General features: G+C 33.0%; 3 protein-coding genes across 3 annotated transcripts; 1 reads left to right on the top strand and 2 right to left on the bottom strand.

The window, feature by feature from the left end:
• Window positions 1-269: 269 nt before the first annotated feature.
• On the bottom strand, window positions 270-7,241 carry LOC114418285 (U-box domain-containing protein 44-like). The gene is made up of 5 exons (XM_028383551.1): window positions 7,014-7,241; window positions 4,528-5,904; window positions 3,633-3,936; window positions 2,876-3,369; window positions 270-1,871 (listed from the first exon to the last, which is right to left on the bottom strand). The coding sequence occupies exons 2-5, from the start codon at window positions 5,746-5,748 to the stop codon at window positions 870-872; spliced, it is 3,021 nt and encodes a 1,006-aa protein (XP_028239352.1). The 5' UTR covers window positions 5,749-5,904; window positions 7,014-7,241; the 3' UTR covers window positions 270-869.
• Window positions 7,242-16,853: 9,612 nt separating this feature from the next.
• On the top strand, window positions 16,854-18,867 carry LOC114418284 (ras-related protein RABA3-like). Its single transcript, XM_028383550.1, has 2 exons — window positions 16,854-17,354; window positions 18,118-18,867. Exons 1-2 carry the CDS (start codon window positions 17,077-17,079, stop codon window positions 18,575-18,577), a joined length of 738 nt encoding a protein of 245 aa, XP_028239351.1. The 5' UTR covers window positions 16,854-17,076; the 3' UTR covers window positions 18,578-18,867.
• A 4,281-nt stretch (window positions 18,868-23,148) lies between these two features.
• LOC114418283 (AAA-ATPase At2g46620-like) lies at window positions 23,149-25,163 on the bottom strand. The gene has a single exon (XM_028383549.1). It carries the CDS (start codon window positions 24,925-24,927, stop codon window positions 23,494-23,496), a length of 1,434 nt encoding a protein of 477 aa, XP_028239350.1. The 5' UTR covers window positions 24,928-25,163; the 3' UTR covers window positions 23,149-23,493.
• Window positions 25,164-25,534: the final 371 nt, after the last annotated feature.

Here is a 25,534-nt window from a genome sequence, read left to right as displayed (position 1 = left end):
TTAAATTATTAAAATGAATCTTAATTACAATTTTATTTAAATGCTATATTTTTAAATTAAAGTTTTTGACGTAAAATAAGACATCATAATGGAACGATATTATTATAATATAGAATTTATAATCGCTGAAAAAGTCAAATCACTCATCAAGGACATAAACCTAACTTTTTTTAATCCATAAACCTAACCTATATTAGGGAAAGTTAAGTTTGTTTATCAAATTAGATAAATTAAGATTTTTAATATTAAAATGAGAGCCAATAATAATATAAAAACGTCTAACAAAGATTATCAGATTTCCTGTGGTGACATATTGTTGCATGTATGATAAAGAGATGACTGCCAATGCTCCTTGTCCAATATCTCTCTACCTTTTCACTGTATAAGAAGAATTACAATGAGTTCGAACAGCAAAGAATACAACTATTCCAGAAAAGGGATTTCTTTATACTACTTTTACACCAAACAATAACATCAATCAATCTTCAAATTTACAAGCTACACTATTTGAGACGTTTAATATAGGCCTCAAATAAATCCTTGCATGTCCAATGGTGTTGCTTCCTTGACACACTAACAGCCCCAACTGAACATTGCTCACAATTCACAATGGTTCAAGCCAAGTGCACACTTGCAAAACTGGTTGGTCAAATGGTTACAAGAGGTTGAGGAACACCATGTGAGGTTCTCCTGGTAGGTGAAACAATGTTGTTGCTTTGAGGCAAGCAGTTATCTCTGTTATACAAGGCTCCATTTCCTGTCCAAGCATGTAGTTGACGTCATGCACGATACATCAAGAGAAGGTTACTCCACAGGGTTAGCTACTTAGCTTAGCTCCTCAGTACACAAACTTGAACCAACATTTTTCTTTAGAAATATGAAGATTGATCGTGAAGCACGTTCAAATGTGCCAATATTCTGGCTGACATGGACCTAACACTACCATTACCCCTCTGAGTTAAGTCAACTAGAGGCATTTGAGCTGAGGCTCCATACATCTGTTTGTATTCAACTAGCCGAAAAATCCTTTCCAAAGCATGTAGGGACTTCTCCTGCAAGCCAGGGGAGGGGGAACCAAGGTATCTTATAATTTGTGGTATGGCATTTGCTTCTGAAAGCACTTTGCTACCATTCTGCAGTCTTTCACCTTCAATTAATGTTAATAGAGCATCCAAAGAAGCCTCACAAACTCCAGGATCAGATTCCCCAAGAATCCTTGTGAGTGGTCCAACTGCATTAGCCTCCAAAAGGCAAAATGATGATTTGACTGAGCATATTCCTCCATGAACCATGCAGTCAATATCAGCGGGAGCTGAGAAGCACCACAGTCCTTTGCGCTTTGGTATTGGCCGGCTCAGCTTAAATGAGCTTTTAGAAAATTGAGCAAGAGACTGTGCCACACGTTGTTTTGTCAAGTTTGTTCCATTTTCAAGCAGCTGCACTAAAACAGTTATGATCCCAGTTCCAGCTGCACTTTTTTGCCATTCCAAGTTTGTTGGAACTGTAAAACGACTTAGGGCACCAATGGCATTCTCTAATAAGTTATTCTTTTGATGATCTCTGTCTTTCCCATCTTGGACATAACTTTTAATTATTGACAGTGCACCAGCATCCAGAAGCCATTGAGTTATCTGGTCAATTTCTGGAAGATAGCATATTATTCCCATGGCAGAAAGTATTTCCTCTTCATCAGATTTAGATGGAGGTTTTATGATCTGGAGTAGAGTATTAATGCATTTCTGATTGACATGCTCCTGTATGATGCCTTCATCACAATTCTCTACCAAGCAAGAAAACAACTTTACAGCACTTGCTCGTAGGTTTGGGTTTTCATTCTCACACAGTTGAACCAATTTTGGAACCGCTGAGCACTGTGCATAAATAAGCAAACTAATTCAATTATGGTATATTTCATGCAACAAAAACTGGAAAATAGTTTCAATATTTTAGATAAGGACAAGTGAAGGAGTCAGAAAACAGCAAGTGAACCTAAAGCCAAACACTGGAAATTTTGGTCCTTAATCCATCATATATTGACATAGCTATGACCATAAGGTATGTATATAAATGTATGGTTGTATGTATTAACTTTGGCATAAGGTATAACTAAGAATGTGTTATATTGGCATAGCTGATACTAGATAATTAGTCCCAACACCTCAACACATCTTCATTAGAAACTACATGAAACCCCAAATGAACAATGACATAGCATGGAAAGAAAAGTGGGATGAAAACAATTCAGAAGACTAGCAAGTTATGACACAATCAATTATCAGACATCAGTCATGGCATATTAATACTAAAGAATGAAAATTCAGGAAATTAAGGAAATATGAGAACAGGTTTGTTTATATCATATCTCAGCCACATGTAATGAATTACTAAACTTAATAGAGTGCTCATAAAAAAACTCTGAAAGCAATTGCTTCCTGGATGCTTGCTCTATTAAGCATGTAATATTCATAAGGCTATAATTTACCCAGTGTTTTCTTTGTTCTTTAGTTAATAGAAAGTTACACCAAGATGCATGATATCTTAAGTAATCAGCAATTTCTTGCCTTGCAAATCTTGAACTGGCAGGAGTTTCATTTGACAGAAAGACTTGGTCTATTTGGTAGTATCAAGTTTTTGTTCTTTGCTAATTGGAATATATTTGCCAATTCTGTCTTAAACATGATTATCAGGATAGACATTTAGACAGTAAGATGAACCTTTTAGAACTTAAATGGTGCTGCCTACCTCTTTTCTATATATATATGTCTTGGCAGTGACCATGCTTAATGATTTGCCTATTTAGTGCACTAGAGTCATGATTCAACAGAAAAACATTTCTGGCTGTTTTAAGTGCACTTAGCTTCAGTAAGATTCATACCTCAATTAGTTTGGATCTGATAAGTGAAGATGAGGGTGTTTGACATAAGGAATAAAAGGTCTGGATAATGTTCTGTTGCACTTGCACAACAAGATGCGTGACACTAACTAAATTGAACAGATCAAAAACATCATCATCAGAATCTAGCAATAAAACAGGTGTTTGAGCATCCCGAGAGATAGTTGATGCAGCAAGTTGCATAATTATGGCTGCTACATCTTCCCACAAACTTGCTGTGTGTATGCTTTGATTGAAAAGGAGGTTAAGTAGTGGTCGTGCAGCCCCCTGTCTTATCATTTCCTGTCCATTTTTCTTTGAACTGGATAAATTCCTAAGAGCTTTAATAGCAACTGTTTTCACCTGTAGATCATTATGTGAGAACATGTGAAGAAGAGGAACCAGTACACCACCATCAAATAAGGACTCCCTATTGTGGTCAGTTAACTCCATTTCTGCTAAATTTGTGGCCATAGTCATCTTTACGTTATCTGGTCCTGCATAGAAAGAGGGAGAAACAGCCAACATTCAGATTGATTTAAGTAGTGTCCTTAACTGACAATTATTCAGTTCTAAGAAGCTTAATAACAAAAAACATAACATACTTTATTGCACTACTGGTTGCACAAGATAAAAAATATTTGTGAATCTTATCTTTTATGTTACATGCATATCTTTTAAAAGAAAATGAAGAGGGGAAAAAGAATGAGCAATTGAATACTAATATACTGACTCCACTTATTTAGGTTAAAGAATAAACCTGTGGAGAGACGCTGCAATAAATGCTTGAAGTAATTTGCTTTTGCCATCTGTATAACATTCTGATCAGAGTACGAAAGATTCTCCAATAGATCTGTTGCATCTCTAGCAGCTTGATTGTCATCTCCACTAGACATGGTCACCAATAGTAGTATGCAACCTTGAACTTGTCCAATGTGTTCTAGTGCCAAATCATATTTGGATAACTCGAGCAGTAATGCCACTGCTAACTTCCTTTCCTCGGGACGACGTCCAAGAGACCGGACAATCGATTCAATTGCATGGTCAATGGCTGAAATTCTTTCCTGCAGAACAGAAAGTTAAATAGCATGGCTGAATGTCCATTATGAAATTGCATATAGTTCAATACAATGTAAAGCAACATTTAAAAAGGAGATTCAACCATCAATCTTGTAGACATAAAAAATAAGTAAGAAGAAAACAAGAAGGAAAGTTAGTTAAAAGAAGAGAAAGGACTAAGGAGTACAATATGATCAATATTCTAGATAAAGTTGATTATTTTTATTCACAAGCTCATTATTTTGGTAGTGTTTTCTAATTTCTCATGGTGGAGCTGGATGGATTAGATTCATTAAAAAGGTCCTAACCCATTGGTCCTTGGCTCTCAGATAGACTGCATCACATATTCACATTAACTTTGAATTTCTTCTCCAGATTCATTTTGCTATGATTGGTTCCTAGAATCTAGCTTAAAGGGAAAGTTAGTTATAGGTTCATGTTATTGAAGCTAGAATCATTTTAAACCAAAATATCTAGAATACATTTTTTTTATCTAAAACTATGTCAGTCATATCTTTAGAAAGCAAATATTGAATGTAGCAAATTTTCTATGCACCTTGATAAAATATAAAAAAGGAGAGTATCAATTTAAGTACCTTAGCATCTTCATTGTCCTTTGCCAGCATGCCAAGGATGACAAGAGATAATTTCCTTATATCACGGTTTCTTGACAAAATTTGGATGAGAGTTGGTATGTAACTCTCCAGAATCACCCATTCCCTGTGTTGGTCTTTTTCTTCACACAAAGTCTGAAGAGTTTCCAGATCATGCAGTACTTCTTCATCATTTCCAGACAGGATTTTTTCTTTCAATGTGGCAATTGTAATCATTATATTTCTATCCTTCCACTCTTGTATGGATTGTTTCAACTTTTTGTTAGGTCTCAAAATTGATGTGTCTAAAGGAATCAAGGTCAAGGGGCACAATTTGTTTCCTTCAGCAAACCACTTTTCTATAGCACTTCTCTCAAATGTCTGCCCTGATGAAATCTCTACAGGATCCACCATAACATCCTGGGTGATGGGGCAATAGAATGACTGCAAAGGCTCCAAGATTTGACTACCCAAAGATTGGCGTTTCGCAAAGTATTTGCGTTCCTTGTCCTTAGGTGATGAAGCTGCATCAGCCCTTTCCAACAAAGCAATGATTTGATCCAGTTGCATAGCTTCAGCCCTGTCCTTCCTAACACGTGCATTTTCAATCTCACTTTTAAACTCTTCAAGTTCCTTCTTTATTGTTAATCTCTCATTCCTAATCCCAACAGCATCAGCAATGAGAATTAGCAATTTATTCGCATAGGAACGATCAACATTGTGTTCTCTTATTCCTGACTCGATTTTCTCTAAAATCTCTTCTTCAGCTAGAGCTGCCTTAAATCCAGCTGTCTGCATATCTTCACATAGCTTTTCAATTTCTTCAACTATTCCTGAAGAAAGACCTGTTGTGGCTAAAGGAAGAAGACCAAGTGCCCTACTCAGCTGTTTTGTGTGGTCTTCTAAGCTCTTAGCTATGGACCTGCAGTTCATTAGTAGATAAACCTTGCTCTTCTTGCTGCAATCTAGACGTAGTTGGTTTGCATCTTTAATTTCTTTATTCATGATCTCAATGGCGTGGTTGAATGTCTCAGAATCACTGACTTTTCCTTTCCTCAATTCTTCTAAGACAGGCTTAATTCTTTCCATGTAAGCAGCAAGTTCCTTAAAACTATCCTTTTTCACAAGGACATCCTTGGCAGTAACAAGGAAGTCAGCAATGGTCTCTACAGTTTGAGAAATGGCTGTTCCGGTAGGACCAGATAACACATCTAGAACCATCATTGTGCAACACAACTTAGGCAAGGAAATGAGGCCCTTTTCCTTCCCATGAAACAAGAACACTGTCACTAATATTGGCAGAAGGGTGGCAGAAATTTCCCAAAACTTCTGATGGATACGCTTCCATACTCATTCCAATTCAATTACAAATGCCTAAATCTGGTACCAATATATTAAAAAAAAGGAGTTATCAGAATCATTTTCTACATTGAACTAATGATAAAATATGAGTAAACAGTCCAATTAGTCCCAAAAGATAGTGTCGATCAAATTAGTTCTTGAATGAGCAAAATTATGTTTTAAGGTTCTTGAATGTGCATTTTTCATTTAAATAACTCCCTACAACAAGAGCCCTATAACTAATTTGACCAAAGGAATACACATTAATTAAACAATTAAAAGCACATTCAGAGACCACGAATTTAATTTTCATCATCCAGAGAGAAACATGACCGATGATATATCTTTCGGAGACTAATTAAACTGTTTACTCAATAAATTATTATCATAAACAAGTGTGCATTTAATGCCTCATTGGTTTGGGATGATATTATGAATAATGAAATCACGCTAAACTTTGAACAAATATTGGCAATCTCTTAGCTGATAAAAAAATAAGTCACATTTTTCATTTTTACTTTTCTTCAGCACAAGCAACAGATTCTGGACCTGACATCTTGCTGTAAAGAAGGAAGAAGAGCAAATTAAGATGAATCAAGAACCTAAAATTGCTTTGACTACATTCATACATACAAGTTGATCTTCTCCAATCTGCAATATTCTATGACAAAGAAAAATGATCATGCCACAATGAATTTTGAAGAACTGAGTGCAAGAAGGGAAAAGTTGACTTGACCAGTTGACACCCCTTTCTTTTCCATGTACTTTTCTGGGAAGCCAAATAATGCCACTCTTTCAGTTTCTTTCTCCATTAACATTTTCTCAGTTCCCAAGCCAAAAAAAAGAAGAAAACAAATTCATCTCCCAAAGAAGCTAGTCCCTCTACCCAACTATGAAATTGTATCCCCTTCCTTCCTACCTACATACCCTTTTTGGTTAGGCAACAATATCAATCACAAAAAAGCATGGACTTAATTACTTACTACTACTTGCAGGTGAACCAATTATCTTATATTATACCAAAAACACAAGGTGAAGGACTGAACGAGATGTCAAGAAAGCTAAAAAAAGGTGGGGTGACATCATTGACATGTATGTTCTGATTTCTTGAACAAGCAACAAAGGGAAGAGTCAAAGTCAACGCATACCTGAGGGAGCCATGAGAATTGATAAACCCCGTTTCAGCAGAGACAGCAACTAACTTTCCCTGAGAAACTAGATCCTATATCACAGAGGCTGAGATTACAATTTGAAAGAGGTTGAATTGTGTTGTATGGTGTTCATCGAATGTTTTCTCTCTTCTATCCTAAGAAGAGGTCTCCCTTGTCTAATCTAGAGGACTTTTCCATCCCATTTCCAAGCTTGCCTGGCTTTGTTTGACCAGCTAGAAAGTAAAGGACAAATTTACGTTGAATGAGTTAATTTAAAAGAAAATTTGCATGGAATAGATTTTGAAAATATTATACTTTATAAATAATTTTTGTTTTAAAATATGATTTTTTTTATTATAAAAAAAACATCAACATCATATTCTTATTCATAATTTTTAATTTTTTTTAAATAAATATGTTGAATTGGTTTTGTAAATCATGAGTATTTTATATTTTTTTTTAATTGTAAGTGAAATCGTGAGTGTATATACGAATTTTCAATTTAATTTTTTCAAAAATAATATTATAAAAATATATAAAATGTTTGAAGTTATGATGCAAATTTATTATTATTTTTTTAAAATTACCACATTCTAAAATCATGTTTTAAAATATGACTTATCTATAGATTATAATATTTTTAAAATTTATCCATACATGTAATTAAAAAAAAATCATTCTCGTAAATTTGCCAAAGTGGAAGTAAAGCTTCTAAGCAGCATAAGATTTACCACCATCACCACCATTATTATTATTATTAGAAGAAAATATAACATATGAAAAATCCATTTTGTGTAAAAAAAAAGGAAGATCCTTTATTAAATTAATTATTTTATAACTAGAATTAATATTTAACTTTTCTATATTAATTATATTTTAGTTCAATTAATATAAAATATAATTTTTGAAATAAAATTTCAAATTTGAAATATCAATCAATCATTTTTCTTGTAAATTTGATATTTGATAGAATATTATATATATATATATAAAAGATAAAATGTAAATTTCTAAAATGAATTGAGTTTCAGAGATTCATTAAGATTAAGACAAGACAGGACTCGAGGCTTATATAAAACGCTTACAGAGATGGTTAAAAAGGATCCACCAACAAAATCTTCGTATCAACTTTGTTGGTCAATAATTATTATTATTATTTGTGTCACGTATGCATAAATATAAATACAAATATAATAATATACCGGCCCCGTGCAACATGGTTCTCGAAAAATATTGACCATGTTGGATGAATGCGCCTTTGAAACATTATCCGTGGAATATAATATAATAATGTAAAAGTCAGTGCTGAATAGAAAATTGTGAGATGTAACAGTTTTAATTTTTATAACGATTTTATTTCACTGGTAGAGAACTCATATTTATAGTAAAATCGTTAAAAAAAAAGTTATAGGCCAAAAACTTCATCTTTACTGTAATATTCCAGGTCCATAATATGAATAATGACTTTTATTAGTTTTAATAGTTTATATCTCCTTTTTCCTGAATTCTGTGATGGCTTGGTACATTTTCTTATAGGGATCAACATTTTCATAATCAAATGTCAAATTTTCTGGTCAAAAGCTTTCTAGACACAATTAGGCAACACTACCAACCAACTAGAAATACACCGAAGACCACATAACAAAATTGGTAATAAATACGCCTACAAATAAATAAGTAAAATGTGTAAAGGACTAAAACATATGCTAAAACTTAAAACCATTACATTACCTTTAATAGCCGGTCATATCTCCCAAAACCAAATTAGGTCAAATTTTACCAAGTAAAATCAACCATATGGTATGCCAAAAGTCCTAGTTCATCCTTGCCAATGCTAAGTGTTAAGTTTGTTTGAAAGTTCAAACAAGAGAGTATAAAACATGTCATATCAATGAAAAATTTCTACTTAACGACCAGACCACATAAGAAATAAAACAAACAACGATGTACTGCCACAGTGGCTTGTGTGACTTGTCTTAGCAGAGGCGTTTGTAATTTGTAATCACATATGGGGATAAAAGTAATATTTCATCTATCTTATTATAGTTTCTTCTTCATTTTAAATTGAGAATTTGACTCAAATAGGATTCTTAAAAAAAATTATCTTACAAAAATAAAAATGATATAAATAGAATCTTAAGAAAATATTTTTTCTAATAAAGAAAATTTTGATGAGGCTATTTTTTTTTTTTTTTACTTTATTTTTTTAAAATCTTACTATTCAAAAATATATTATTTAAAAACTATTGATTTGAAAAGTATTCATTTATTTACATTTATTTTTCTTGTTTCTTGATGTTTCTGAGGTTTATGTCCTCGCTGTGAACTTGTATTAGAGCAAAAGTCTTAGACCCTAAAGTGTTTTGAATTTAATACGTTCTTCTTTGAACATGAAAAAAGACCATTACATGGATAGTTTCAGTTCCAGTCCAGAGGATTTTTTTTCAAACTAATCAATTTAATACAATTTGATTTGAAAATATTAAAGAAAATGAGAACCAAAATCAACTCATTAACAAATAAGTTATTGACAATGACAAAGAAACAGGTTCTAGTATTTGAAAACTACTTGAGTTATTATTTAATACGCAAACTTATGTTTCTAAAAAAATGTAAGTTCCAGTCTGAAATTTTGCCAAACATATTAAATCTAGTTTGCACACTCCAGTTTGAAATTTGATGTTAGCAAACTAATCCAAACATATTATAACTAAAACAGAAATTGCAAGTTCCATTACTTATAGGATGCATGCAAGTAGCAAACCCCAACATTATCATAATAAGAAACAAGGGCAATAACAAATAGGTAGAAAGGTTACAATCCATATGTCAAATGGTTGAAGAAGTTGGAAGCAGGAAGATAGAAAGCAATCTCTATAGATCAAAGTCAGAACTTCAATGGGATTTCGTAGTTATTTATTTATTTATTTATAATAATATGGATGTGGAAGACCTCATTTTGGACTGGCTCTTCTGGTCTTTGCGGGCCAATTAATCTTGTATAAGATTAAAAAAGTAGTAGGACAAAGAGAATTTAAATACTATCATATAGGACACCAATGACATGTGGGAACTATCAATTGAGAATTACCTAAAGTAAGATTAGTGCATTAATGGTGGCGGATCTTGCTATAATTTTTTGAGGGGGCAAGTAATTTAAATATGTTTGTTAAAGGAAGAAAAAAAATTGGGGTATCATGGCTGCCCCGGCCCCAGTTCCAACCAAGCTCCACCACTCACTACATAAGCCTAAATTGAAGGCAACTTCCTTTAGTTGTCACTAGTCAATTAGCCCTTAAACATTAGAGAAATTGCCTAAGAAGGATCGTCCACTAAGCATGAAAAGTTGCATGAACAGGATTGTTGTTGTAAAACATATTTATCATCATAAACATCAAACCATTGTAGTCTAGATGGTCAAAATACTTACTTACTTGACAAAGTAGTACATTCTATCTAATAAGATGAAGAAGAAAAAAAGGCTTGATTTGGAATTATATTGAAATGCAATTTGAGTGTTGGAAACATAACTTGACAAAGTATCCATGAGAAGAGATGAGAGGGAGAGTGGGGTACAAGTGTCACGACCTATTCTTGGACCATGACCGACACATAAATTATAATTTTCTTAGTCTGACTAGTCTATCTTGTATTAAATAACCTATCAAAACATATAATATATCCATATATATATATATATATATATATATATATATATATATATATATATATATATATATATCCTACAATTAGATATCAAGGTCTTATGTTACAACACAGACCATTGACATATTCTTCAAAATATCAACTAATAATTATGTTGGTCATAAATACTAATCATCAAAGTGTCTCAAAATATCTTAATTACATCATCAACATATCTATAAGATAAGATCATTTAAATTTCAAAATAAAGGAATTTTCTCTATATCTATTATTACCTTTATCCCTATAGTTGCATTATACTTGAGTTACAAAAAAAACTCTCTATTAGACGCAATGGAGGCCTACCAAAAGATAATCAAATTCCTAGATAAGTCAACAAATCTCAGAAAGTCAACTACTTTACTATTTATGTATCTGATAAAATAAAATAAAATAAAGGGATAAGTCACAAAAACTTAGCGAGAGCATAAAATACAAAGCAAACAGGAAAGAGAGCACAACATAGCACAAGTCTTTACATCCAAAGGAATTTAAATAACATTAAATAAAGAAAAATACATACAACTTGCTTTTAGAAACTATTGTATACTCCGAAAAAAATAAATTTAGAACTACATATAAACTTGTATTCAAGAATAATAACTTTATAATCAAACTTGCATTCCACTATGTGCACATAGATCATATTATCTCTTTGTTGTGGTGAACGATAATTATAGAACTATGACATTTAACTCATAGGCTGCATTATCTCTTTGTTGTAGCAAACAGATCTTTAGGAACTATGGATATTCAATCCATAGGCTACATTATCTCTTCGTTGCAGCGAACGAAAAATATAAATATACTATAAGTAATTGACTCATAGGTTACATTATCTCTTTATTGTAGCAAACGACAAATATAAATATACTATGAGTAATTGACTCATAATAAATAAAATAAAATATAATCCAATATTCATTCTTAAATATATTATAAAAAATCTCAAAATAAATTCCAATCAAGCGAAAATAAATATTTTTCCTTTATTCTCAAGTACTCCTAAAATTTCAAAGATCACAAAAGAATATATATTTTGAAGTTTACTTTCTTCTCCTAAAAGAATTTAAAAAAATGTCGCTAAGTAAATTAGTTACTCACTCAAAAGAACGCAATCAACGTCTTCCAATGATATTGGGAGGATCAACCACCATATTTTCAACAGGATCTACGCATTTAAAATAAAAGAACAAGAGATTAGGAAAAATTCCCAAATTTAGAAAACCTAGGGTTTTGAGGAAACCATAATAATCCCTAATACTTAGTTTTCTAACCCTTTTCACACCACCCATAACTAAATGATGCTATAAAATACTCATCCAACACAATGAGTTATAAATTTTTACCTTAAAGAGATCAAATAGAAAATTTAAGGAAATGAGTGGTGTTTCCTTTTTCCCAATCACATTCTCGTGCTTGGGAATGACACAAGGATGCAATAAGCTTGATAAATTTTAGAACAATGGAAGAAGATGAGTGAGAGGTTGAGAGATGAAAATTTGGGAAGAAGAGATAGGGTTTGAGAAAGGCGATGGGTTATTGAAAAGAAGGGAAAATTTGGAAAATGGGGGAGGGGTCTCGAGTGATTTAAAATTGAGGGAGGGGTTAAAATTACTAAAATCAACAGGGTTACCTATTCACACTTCTTCTACAACTTTCCCATCCAATGATGCTCGAGGTGATTCATTGAGCAAATAGCACGCCATATTCACCGTTTTTGCCCAAAAGTCTTTAGAAAGGCTAGCTTGCAACCTCATACAACAGACCCTTTCAGTAACAGACATATTCATCCTCTCTGCAACACTATTATGTTATGGTGTTTTCTACATTGAGAAATGTCTCTGAATGTCATGTTCCTCATAAAATTTCTAGATCTATGAGTCTGTGTATTTCGTGTCATTATCAGACCTCAAGTATCTGATCTTTATGCTTGTCTGGTTCTCCACCTCAACCTTCCACAACTTGAACTTCTCAAAGACTTCATATTTTTGTTTCATGATACACCCAGACATTGCAAGAAAAGTCATCACTGAAGGTCATAAAATAGTGAGAACCACCCAAGGACGAATCTCTAATAGGACCTCACACATCAATATGCACACAATCTAGAATCCCTATAGTGGTATGCTTCATAGCTTCAAATTGCATGTTGGTCTTTTTCGCAAGTACACAATACTCACACAAGTCTAACTTGTAACTACAAACTCTTTTCAAAAGTCTTCTCTTATGAATCTCCACCATCCCACACTCATTGAGATTATCTAAATGCAAGTGTCACAATATAGTAGCATCATCATCAGACTCAACAGATGCAACTCGACCTATAATTGTGCTCCCCAGCAGCCTGTCAATATTTCTTACAATATGTTGTGCTTTCATCAGAGTCAACATCCATTTACACACTCTAAGGGTATTTCGATCTCTATCAGTTTTGTAAGTGAAACCATTGGCCTGCAAGGTACCAAGTGAGATCAAATTCTTCCTCAACTCAAGAATATGTTGGACATCACACAGTGTTCTCACTCAACCATCATCCATAGCAATTTGCACATGTCTCATTCCAACAACAACACATGTTTTGTCATTACCCATATAAATGTTGCCAAAATTACTTGACTTGTATGTGGTGAGCCACTCCCTCTTGGGAATTATATGGTAAGAACATTCAAAATCAAGAATTCATGCATCTATCAATTGACAACATTAACCAAAGAGAACATCCCCTTCAGTGTAGTAGTCTGAATCATCAATCTTTGTCACATTTGTTGTGCGGGATGCCCCTTCACTAAATTTCTTCAACTCTGGGCAATTCCTCTTAAAGTACCCATTCTGGTTGCATTTGCAGCACTCCATTGTTTTCTTGTGTTCTCTGGACTTAGACTTCTTCCATAAAATGAGTCATGCACAACAAAAATCTAATAAATATTTAAGGATAAAAGGATAATAAAAATAAAAAATGCTAGAAACTATTAAAAAAATTCATTTAATAAACAATCAAACAAATTTTTCAATTAGAAAAAAAATAAAAACGAACTGAAATGTCTTATCAAACACACTCTAAGATGGTAAAAACTATTACTTGATAAATTGTATAATCTATTTAAAATGACACGAATAACATGTCATAGGGCTTGTTTGATTAAACAGAAATTTATCCATACATGAGTTCTTTCTTCTTTGAACTCACATATAAAGTTGATGTTTGATGTAGTTATATTTTCAAAGATGTCTTGGATATGTTGATTAGGACTTAGGAGACGTAGTTTCCTTGCTGTATCTTTAAAATGTTTGATGTAATCATCTTAAATATTGCGTAACATAAATTCCACGAAGGTGGTAGCAAAATAGTAGAACAAAAAGGCTAAAGCGATTTAATTTGTAAAGGAAAGCACGAAAGCTCCATCATATATACTTGGGTTCCTCCGCAAAAGTGTATCATATAGCCTCAGTTACTTTCAAAGCAATCTCATTTACAATCAAATGCGTAAACTGTCTTAACTTCCAAACTGCGAGAATAAATTATTATATGGTGGAAATGATTATGGTTTTGGTCTATCTCCACCTGATACATAATTAAATTTTGTTAATTATTTTTTTAGACCCCAAAACTCAACTATATATCACATGTATATTGTTTGGTATCATATGATTATTATGCGATCATTCATTTTATAAAATTTCTCCATGACAAGAATAAGTAGTCAAGATTTTAAAGATGCAATGTAAAAATTAAAGATTTAATTACTTAGATCCTACACTTATTAATACTTTATGTCAAATACTACATTTTAGTTCTAATATGAGTAATTTTTTCTGATTTAGTTCTTGCCATTAGTTACCAAGTGAACTATGTTAGCTCTAAATTTTTTAAAATTGTCATGATATTGAGACTAGTATTATAAAACCGTCATATAAAAAAAATAATTGTTTTTGTGATGATTTTATACAATTTTGTGGTAATTTTAGAAAATCTACAGCTAATAAAGTGTTAACTAATAACATAAACAATTTATTTATATAATGACTAAAAGGTCCAGAGAAAGAAAAAGAAGACTAAGAGGTAGAGTTTCTAAACATAAGAATTTAAAAGTAAAGTGTAAACAAGTCAAAAGATTAGATGAGTAGTTTTTTTTTTTCTTTTCATTGTGATATTAATGTTAACGGACATTTTTAATGAGATTTCTTTTTTTTTTATGTATAAAATCCGAATATATAAGATTTTACTTAAGAAAATCAAATAATACCATTAAGATCAACGGTTTATTTGTAGATGAGTAATTAAATATTCAACATTCCTCTAACCAACCACTACATACATACCTACCACTCACAACAAAATGGTACGTATAGCCGTACATAAATTCAATGACTCTTTAATTTCCGGGGTCCAATCAAACGAGTTGAATGTTTCCAGGACTTGTTTAATTATTGTGCTAACATAACATCCCTTCTTTGCTTTCGTTCTTTCTCTTATTCTTAAATATTGTTTCTGTTCAATGCACATGTACAATAATTTATTGTCATTGTGCATTCCCTGTCATTAATGTGATTAAAGCCGTACATGGGATGTAGCCACTAAGAACTCATCATGCTCAATGATGTTATTACTAGTGTTACATAATCTTCTGTCGGTGGAACAAATTATAAGTTAAGCAATGCTAGTAATTGCTACGTACGTCATCGCAATGGATGTTGTTCATAGACCATGACCAATGCCAGAAGCCAAAGGAAAAAGGGAGACACAAATAATTCAAAATCTTTCATGTGTGGCTGGAACAAAACAAAGGTAGTAGGCCATGCTTCTGCTATATGTATGTACAAATTGCACAATTTCTTTTCACTCGTAATAATAATACCATTGAACAGAATAAGATCCCCTGCAGTATCAAATGTGTAGTTCATGAATCTCACTCTTGAAATTTATTGAATTTACTTTCAAAAGATAAATTTATTATTTAGTAAATTAAATCAAAGGACCATGTTGATGCAGTTCTCTTTTAACTAGTGCAGAGGATCTTGATCCCCATGGAACAAACAAAGCAAGTGTCATTGTCAGAGCCTTCCTTACGGTTTTCTTTGTTGGTAGTTTTCTTTTTCTACTTGCTTTTTTGTTTGGAGTTTTTCGTATTATCTTTTGTTTCAACACTATTTCATTTGCACCGACCAGTAAATGAAGCATATAATGCAAAAGTTCAGATATTATAGATTTTAGATAACAAATCTGATTAATTTAAAAGAAGCCGATGGATGTTAAAAAATTAACAATACTATGTATATGCATACATTTATAACCTTTATTATGAAACAATGACAATACTCTCAACTAATCCAAGAAATTTGTTCAACTCAAATGTTATTAAGAAGGGATATTCTTATAAAAATTTACAATAATTCACCCACTTTTACTCATATCCTTGCTTAATCAATTGGTTTAGATCTCTTGACATTACTCAATTTGTTTCTATGATTTGGTGTAATTATTAGTTTTTCTAATAATTTGTCTAAAAAAATAGCTTTTCTAATTATATCAATTTACAAGACACAAATCAATTATATCAATTTGATAATTAAAAAATCCATTATATTAGGATAAAGAAAAAGATCAAATGAAAAGGGAAAGAATCGTGAAAAGAAGAGTCATGTATCCTTGGATTGCGCCTTAAATTAAGACCAAAGTGATCCGAAATAGTAGACACTTAAACCATTCAAAGCAAATCATCATTCCAGGTTTCCTTAACCTGAGGCAAACCATCATAGCTTATCAGTTATTTTTTGATTAATTAATATTTATGTTTTCCTTTTCAGTTAACACCATATGCTAACTCATATCCCATGACCACCAAACATATGAATCACTTGAGATTATTTCAGTTTAATTAAAGGTCGTGATAAATACTAATAATTTTTTTTACTATTTATAATAATTTTATTGACTCAAACATAATTTTCTTCAAAAAAAAAATAAATGTGATTTAAAAAAAAATCACATCCCATGATGTATTAGCAGCAGAAGGCATCACTGCAATAAAGTCCAATAACAGTGACACATAATATTATTAAAAGTGAGACACGGAACTGGACCCCATTTTCCTTCCTAAACTTTTGCCACTAGTGATTCAACATTGATTTTGTTTGGTTGATCATTTTTCAACCAGTTCCCTGTTCATTTTTCTTACTTCTACTCACCCCCATGACCAATAGTTTATACTTAGTCCAAGTTGTATTTTAATTTGCTGGGGAAGAAAGAAGAATAAGACCAAGGTTTTAATTAGAGCCTAGTTTGTGCAAGTGAAAAATAGGTTCACATTGACCTATTCTTTTATCAAGCTCTTTTGCTTGTCTTGGGAAGAAAATGAACCAAGAAATGAATGGGGTTGAGGCTGAGAAGAGGCAAGAGAATGGACATGAGAAAGTGGATTATGATGTGCAGGAGAAAATAGACTATGTGTTTAAGGTGGTGGTGATAGGGGACTCAGCAGTTGGCAAGACTCAAATACTCTCAAGGTTTGCAAAGAATGAGTTCTGCTTTGACTCAAAGTCCACCATTGGGGTTGAATTCCAGACTAGGACTGTCACTATTAATGGCAAAGTCATCAAAGCTCAGATCTGGGACACTGCTGGCCAAGAAAGGTTCGTTGCATTCTCTCTCTCTCTTTCTCTTTCTATCTCTCATTCATGCTTGTGTTTGGTTTCTTTGTCTATACTTTTCTTGTCATTCCTTTGAGCTCAAGGGTTGACAGACATTGAGTTTCAATGATGATATGGTACCGATTCAAAGGTTATTATATTATATATTGATTATTCAATGTGATACCAATTTGACATAGGAAACACACATGGTCAAGAAGCACATGATCTCTTGACTTTTGTTTTGATAGGTATTTCATTTTCCTTGATTAGGCTCCAAAAGTCACATTAATGTTCTATATAAGGGGTTGTATTGAGACACTTAGCAGTTTTTGGAGAATGTGATGCTTCCTAACATCTAAGCCCATTCACATTGCCATATTCTACATATAGACCATGCTCAGCTCTGAAAAAGATTACTGGAATCCTATGAATTCAAAACTGCAAACTGTGTGCATTAATGATAAAGGCAAATCTATGATGGATGAGGGGCTAAAACACTACAAACAAATAATGTAACTAAACTTGACATTAGGTCTAACCCAAAATCTTAAGGCATTAAATTTGTGCATTATTCTCATTTACATGTTACTCAACTTGTCCAATCTTATTCAACGTGAGATTTCTTGGCTAACACTCACAACCCCAACAGAAATAGATTTTTTTTTAAAAGAAAAAACATGCAACTTATTGTTAAAATGTACTGATAATACTTGATCATTTTGGTGCAGATAAATTCTCACTCTAAATTTTGTTGGTGATATAGGTATAGGGCTGTAACAAGTGCATACTACAGAGGTGCATTAGGGGCAATGCTGGTCTACGACATAACGAAGAGGCAATCGTTTGATCATGTTGCAAGATGGGTTGAGGAGCTGCGTGCACACGCAGATAGCTCCATTGTGATCATGTTGGTGGGGAACAAAGCTGACCTTGTGGACCAGAGAATGGTGCCAACTGAGGATGCAGTGGAGTTTGCTGAGGACCAAGGCCTCTTCTTCTCTGAGACTTCAGCACTCAGTGGTGACAATGTGGAGAGTGCATTTCTCAAATTGCTAGAAGAGATCAATAGGGTAGTGTCCAAAAAGGCTTTGGAATGTGGTTATGGGAAGGAGAATGGTGACAACAATGTTGTTGCCTCACTCAATGGAACAAAGGTTGATATAATCTTGGGTCCTGAATTGGAAATTAGTGAGATGAAGAAATTGTCTTCGTGCTCTTGTTAATATTGGTATTGAGATTTAAGTTAGTGTATTTGATTTTGAGTTTGGAAAAATGAGCAGAGTGGAAAGTATATATACATGAGTATGCTTAATGGTGAGTGTGGAAGGCTAAGTTTATTTTATTTGCTATTGCTTTCCATGCCAAGAGTTGAAGAGTAATAGTTATCCTGTTTCGTTATGATTATGAATTATTAGTTATGGCACATTTACTATAAAAAAAATTGTACTGAGAGACATTCGCTCAATTATAAACAAACTTATGGTGTTTATTTAGAACATTCACCTTAATGTAACTTCTCTGTTAAAACTGTGTAAAGGGGAAAAAGAAAAGGTGGGCCTTGAGTCCTTGACGTAATGGTAAAATTGTTGTATCATAATATAATAGTTATTCAATTTGTTAGCAAGAAATAAAATTGTGTACATTTACACTCTCTAAATCCCACGTAGAGAGAGGGTGCCCTTATATTATACATAAACACTTCAAGATTTGGGTTCCAATATCTCTTTCTTACATACATCTCAAAAGGATCTTCAAATTGAGAGAGCCATGCCCCACTCTCCCTTGTCACCATGAAGTTCTACCATTAATTTCTGGATACGGATTGTGGATTTTTATCTTTCTAAAACGATGAAGAAAGAATTAAATCATTAGTGGACAATGTCGCAACTGTAACGGGCCACTCTCTCACTTCCCATCTGCGGCCCAACAGCTCCAATTAAACTCTGTTTATCTAGAGTTGGACCTTTGCATCCTGCACCCCATGTTTGGACCAAATTATCCTTTGTTATCTCTTTTCCTTCACAAGTAACCAGCTTCTCCTACTAGGGGTGTTTATAGATACAGGTCATTCACGAAGTCGAATTGACCCAAATTAATCTAAACATTTTGGGTTGGATAGTTTTTTTGTTTTGATCAACTCAAACTAAATCAATTAAATCCGTTCAGTTTTGAGTTGGTCATGAGTTTTAATACCTGGACCCATTGACCTAGCACGTTGACAAATTAATTTGTATTAAATTATTATTATTATATGTAATATATATAATATAAGTAATAGGTTCAAATTTGTTTCCGCAAAGATAGTTGTAGATCAATTTTACTTTTTAATTTGTTTCAAACTAATTTAATTTTAGTTAAAATTTCTATTGCATTACTTATTTAAATATTTGAGAACATTGAAATTTCCAAACTATGATGTAATAGTTTTAGTTTTTGGATTTAAAAGCTTTGTGGGTGTGATGCTTATTTATTATATTTTATTTTTAAATCATATTTAAGCCTATATAATAATGACGACAAATTGACAATAATGTAATTTCTCTCCTGATCTTTTTTTTTACTATTTGATTACACATAACAATTATAAATAATATATTACAGTGTTTTATTTAATAAAAAATTTAACCTATAAAAAATATTACATTTTAAAAAAAGAACAAATAAAATTAAAAGTTTTGACTCGTTGATCCAACCCAACTCAAACCGTTTATAAATAAGTTGGTTTAAGTTAAATTTTATTTTATTTTTCTTGAAAAATCAACTCAAATCAATCCTCTGCTCCTCTCCACAGTCAGTTACTAACCTCTCTCTCCCCATTAATCATGGTTTGACTAATAGGTGGTGTTGGAAAAGCCTCTTCTGAATTATGGAATCCGAATCATAAAACAAAAAAGAATGCACTTCCAAATTGTCCATTCCGAAATATAATTCCGAAACAAATGTTCTACAATATATGTTATTTTTTATTGATTAAGCAAGAACAAAATGACTCTAGTCAATCCACATATTCAGTGGTAAGATTTCTAAATATAAGAATGGTAAAAGAAGAATTCTAATACGATAGTGAAGGTATAAAAAAAAAGTTAGGTAATTACAAGTTAAATGTAACAAGTTATTAATAAATATCTATCAAACAACTCTATTTTACTAATTTAATAAATTTATGAGTTAGTCAAATTTAGCTGAATAGCTTATTTATCTGGTTAAATACTCTTGGTTAGCAAGACAAAACTGCAACAGAATATATCCCCTTAAACAAAATATCTTAATTTCAAAACTGTCTTAATTAGTTTCAACGGTCCATTTTTTTTTTCAATTTCATTCATAATTATATAATACCAAAGAATATAGTCAATTTGTTATTACTTGCTCAACCCTGTGTGTTTCCACTTCATAAACAAAATGATGTAAGTTGCTCAACTTGAATGCCCCTTAATATCTTTTATACTAGTACGAATGCAAGGATTCTTCACAAGTTTTAATTAATCAACTTCTTTTATGTCCATGCTGGAGCCTAGAAGACACTGCAATTGATACTGTAGCCCAGACTGGCTTGAATTGGATACCGTTGAATTCAATAAAATCTCAATTAATTACGCCCAAGTCATCCTGAATACCTAATTTTAAAAAGAGTAATGCTAGTAACCTAAAAAAAAAAAGAGTAATGTTAGTATCCTTTTAATAACTACTACTACAGTACTGGTATTATAAATATTATCTTAGGAAAATAATAGTAGTAAATATGATATTGATTAAGATATTAAAAGTGGTTTTTATTTATTAACATTATACTTTTCCATGATTTTCAATGCAGTTTCAATCTAATTTATAATATAAAAAAATATTTATTGATTCTTGAACCAGTATCTATGAGTATTGGTTGGCAATCTGCTATTGCTTTTGTAATGAAATAAATGTTGTGACTTGACTGCTACAAAAATCAAAGTAATTGGGCTAATGTCAAGATCAAATTAAAGATGCTGAAGGGCTTCCATAATTATATCTCTATCTTCATTAACCTATAGTAATGTTAAATTACATTTTTTTTAATAAATTGCCTCATTCCAGCAGATCACAAAGGTGTAGAAGGCTTAAACTTACAAATGCGTGATTCAGATAAAGATAAGTGGGAAGGGGAGGGGAAGAAAAGTCTCGTGTTCCGTTGAAGAAAATGAAAGAGGAATAAGTGAGTTCCTTTTGTTAAGATTTATAATAAGATAAATCGAGAGGAAAAATATAAACACTATAATATTTTTTATTATAAATTTTAATTTTAATTATATTTTTTATTTTTCTATTTTAGTCAAAATTTGAATTTGGCCTTTTTTCCATAACTAAAAACTAAAAATCATTCTGAACAAAGCCTAATTTTTATGATTATTAATTTATTATTGTATGTTATGAATGTGTCACAAATGTGTATCATTTTGTCTTTAGAATCTATGATAATTAAGGATTTGTTTATTTCTGTTTTCATTTTTTTACTTTTAATTTACAAAACTAACATGTTATTTTCAAATTGTTTCATGTTTTCAAATATTTTTTATAATAAATAGAAAAAACAAAAAATATTTTACTATTTTCTGTAGAAATCTTTAAAAACAAAGAAACAGATTAAAAATAAGATAATAATTTTATAAATTAAAAATAAAAACAGAAAATGAAAATAGAAGTAAACAGAGCCTGGGATTTCATTACGCTTACATTTACATCTGAATAGAAAAGGAAAGAAAATCAATTATTTTTCCACCTATCTATCAATAAAAAAAAAAGAATGAAAACTCATTTAATTTTTTTATGGGCCAAAACTCATCTAATATACTTGCTTTGAAGCTCTTTTTTTCTCTTTATTAAAAAAATATTACACATATCAAATAATCTCACTCAACTTCTTGAATTTCTCTCTACTTTTTTTTTCTCCCATCACTCATAATTCATCTTCTATCAAAAGCAACATAGATGGCATTCATAATTTTCGGTAGCCAATTCCCAGGAGAGTTCATCTATCATTGTTACATGGTTCATCTTTCTGTTGTTTGTTTGCCAAACTCCCTACGAAAGGCCAATGCCTTGGTTCTAATCCTTTTTCTATATTGTCCTATACTTCCAAAAATAGCCAAAAACTCATCATTTTTTAGAATCTCAAGAGTATGAACAATTGATTAGGAGGTGGGATTTAACTCTAACCAGCGAAAGAGATTTTTAGGAACAATTGTGATTACAAAAATTGATATTATTTTTTTATCCGTAAAAATGGTGTTAATTGATGTACTATAACTTTGTATTCATTGGGTACAATTTAACTATGTAAGCACTCCTTATAACAAAATTATATTCTTAAATTAATAGGGTGAAGGTGTAGAAAGTAAAAATATTATTTAAAGTGATAGCAAATAATAAAATTATTTAACTATGCTTGACGTTTTTTTATGAACATATTTTTCTTAAATGTAGTTTTTTCATTTGCAGGTTGACTCTTGAATCACTACTCAACTGCCTCGAATAGATATCTATTACTAGTAATTTTTATTTGATTTTTTCCGTAGTGTATAAATCAGATACAGGACTTTTGACTGTGGAAAGTTTCAAAGTTAAAATGTGAACTCAAAAAATAATAACAAACAACCATTTAATCAACAGGAGGAACCGATAGTGAAATTGAAACAACCAAATGCTAGTTAGCCAATTATATAGTATTTCTTAGTCAATTTCTCAGTATTAGGAGAAAGATGATAATTCGTATTTTTCTCCCATGTCAAGCATAGCTCCTAGATCAATTTATAAACAATGAGAAAGAGGGGGAAAAAAAAATCAAAAACATGTGAACATTTTTTTTTGTTACAACAAAACATGCAAACCTTTTAGTTTTTTTTTTCCAATGTGAAATCCATACAAATGACTCCCCATTCATCCAAATTGAAAAACAAAACTTCACAATGGAGTAGTTTTCTAATTTTCTTTTACATTAAGAAAGTTTTTAGTTCTATCATTTAATTTTTTTACATTGTCATGCCATGGCAAATCACTTTTGATTGGGAGTATCTTGCCAATAAATGCATTAGGTATTTTTGTTTTTAACAGAAACTTTGGCCCCAAAATTGATAAAAGTTTTCAAAACATTTATTTTCATCTTTCATCATTATCTATCATGGGGCGAGGAGTTGGACTGTTGAGAAGTTCTTCTGGGGTTCCGCAATTTGAAGAAACCGTAAAACTTCCTTAAATCCTTAACCGTAGAGAACCCGTCCCCACCACAGGGCGCTTCGTCCACGTCATCACCCTCTATCCGCCGTCCGATTGAATCCGCGTACGATCTTCTCCCTTCACCGTCCGATTGCAGCGCCCCGATCACCGATTTGATGGCGCGACTCGGCGAGTTCCGGTTCGCGATCATCAACTCGCTGATCTCGGCGGGGCTGAGAGTCGCACCGTGCCGGAAAATATCCTCCACCTGCGCGAACAGCTTGTGCTCCCTCACGCCGAGGTAGCTGCTCGCCAGCGTCTTGAACGCCGAGAAATCGCACACCGGAAAGTGGATGTGCACGTCGACCCGACCCGGCCGCAGCAGGTTCGGGTCCACGCACTCCTTGCTGTTCATCGTGAACACCATCACCCTCTCCTCGCCGCAACACGCGCTAACGATCCCGTCCATGAAGCTCTGGATTCCCGACGCGGTAACCGCCGTCGCTGTCTCCGATTCTGGTTCCATAAACCGGTCCAGATCCTCCACCAGGATTACCGACTTCGCCGTCGTTTCCGTCAACAGAAACTTCAGATCCGAATCGCCGCGAATCTTGGAGAGATCCACGTCGTACACGTCGTAGCGGAGGAAGTTCGCCATCGCGGCGACGAAGCTCGATTTTCCGGTGCCGGAGGCACCATACAAGAGATAGCTCCTCTTCCACGCGCGGCCGAGTTTCCGGTAATACTGCTTCGCCTTGAGAAACGATTCGAGATCTGATTTGATCTTGTTCTTGAGATCCTTCTCCATCGCCATCGTTTCAAACGTCGCCGGATGATTAAACGGAACGGATCTCCACCGTGTTCCTCCGCCGGCGCCGGCGTTCATGAACAGCCGTAAATGGCGCTTGCTTTGGTTGTTCATCTCGTCGGCGATGGTGTCGATGTGGCGGAGGTACTGGCGGAGGATGCGGCGTTTATCAGTTTTTCTGATTTGGAGAACGAAGGAGGAAATCCGGTTCGGTTCGGTTTTTTGGTTGAACCAATAGAGTCTGGCCCCGAGGAAGCGGTCCTCGATGGTTTGGTTCGGGTCGAGGCGCAAAACGATGTCGCTTTGGTCATTAGCGGTTATGAGATTGGTGTAGTCAGCGTCTTCTATTGAAGGGAGGGAATGCAAATAGAGAGAAACTTTGCGGTGAAGGTTATTCCGCTGCATATTGGTTTCGTTAAATTCGGGGACTTTGAGGAACTGGTACACGTGGAACCAATCCACGACCCTTGGGAAGCGTATTCTTATGGTGTGTATCAATCCCGTTTTGAACAGGAACCACCGAATCGTGAAACCTACGACGACACTGAGGATTACGAGGAACATGGGGCTGTAACCAGACATGATGGAAGATTCCTCCAAGACCCAATTTGTGTGTCTAGTGTTTCACGTAGTTTGGGTATTAAATAGAATCATGCTTGCATATGGAATGTGTGAAGAGAAAGGAGAAGATTGCTGTGTTTGTGTGTGGGTTTCAGGACTCTCTCCTTCTTCGTCTTTGTTTGCAGCTACGTCTGTGTTCTGTTCAATTCAACGTCTACGTGTTTATTATTCTCCTTGAACAAAATTTTGGACTTCCCTTTGTGGGTGGGGGGGTTAATATATATACTAATAACATATTGTGTCTCGAATCTCATTTATTAATTTCCCTTTCAACACGGAATTAGGTGAAGGAACCGTGACAATTTTAATTTTTTAATTTTGAAAATATTTAATTAGTTTTATTTGGTTGTCATGCTAAAACTTCAATTTTGGTGCATTAATTGGCCGATCATGTGGCAGCACATTTAACCAATTTTGTTCTTATCAATAATTAATTTAAATTAAATTTAATAATAATAATTTATTATTCTTTTGTACATATGTAAATATTGACTCAAGTAGTCAACGATATATTTACACATAAGAAGATATATTTGATGAGAAAGTTATCAGGCCATTTTAAGAACTT

This window comes from Glycine soja, chromosome 7 (genome assembly GCF_004193775.1).
Source record: "Glycine soja cultivar W05 chromosome 7, ASM419377v2, whole genome shotgun sequence".
In the NCBI taxonomy this organism is placed as follows: Eukaryota; Viridiplantae; Streptophyta; class Magnoliopsida; order Fabales; family Fabaceae; genus Glycine; species Glycine soja.
The sequence above is the reverse complement of the archived record's forward strand: the minus strand, read 5'-3'. Positions and strand labels throughout refer to the sequence as shown.

Bases quoted from the DNA above. Each gene is read 5' to 3' on its own strand.
- LOC114418285 (XM_028383551.1), bottom strand. From the start codon at position 5,748: ATGATGGTTCTAGATGTGTTATCTGGTCCTACCGGAACAGCCATTTCT. The intron at 3,937-4,527 runs GTACTTAAATTG...TCTGTTCTGCAG, and splicing joins AGGACAATGAAGATGCTAAG to GAAAGAATTTCAGCCATTGA. The intron at 3,370-3,632 runs GTTTATTCTTTA...CTTTCTATGCAG, and splicing joins ATTGCAGCGTCTCTCCACAG to GACCAGATAACGTAAAGATG.
- LOC114418284 (XM_028383550.1), top strand. From the start codon at position 17,077: ATGAACCAAGAAATGAATGGGGTTGAGGCTGAGAAGAGGCAAGAGAAT. The intron at 17,355-18,117 runs GTTCGTTGCATT...TTGGTGATATAG, and splicing joins GACACTGCTGGCCAAGAAAG to GTATAGGGCTGTAACAAGTG.
- LOC114418283 (XM_028383549.1), bottom strand. From the start codon at position 24,927: ATGTCTGGTTACAGCCCCATGTTCCTCGTAATCCTCAGTGTCGTCGTA.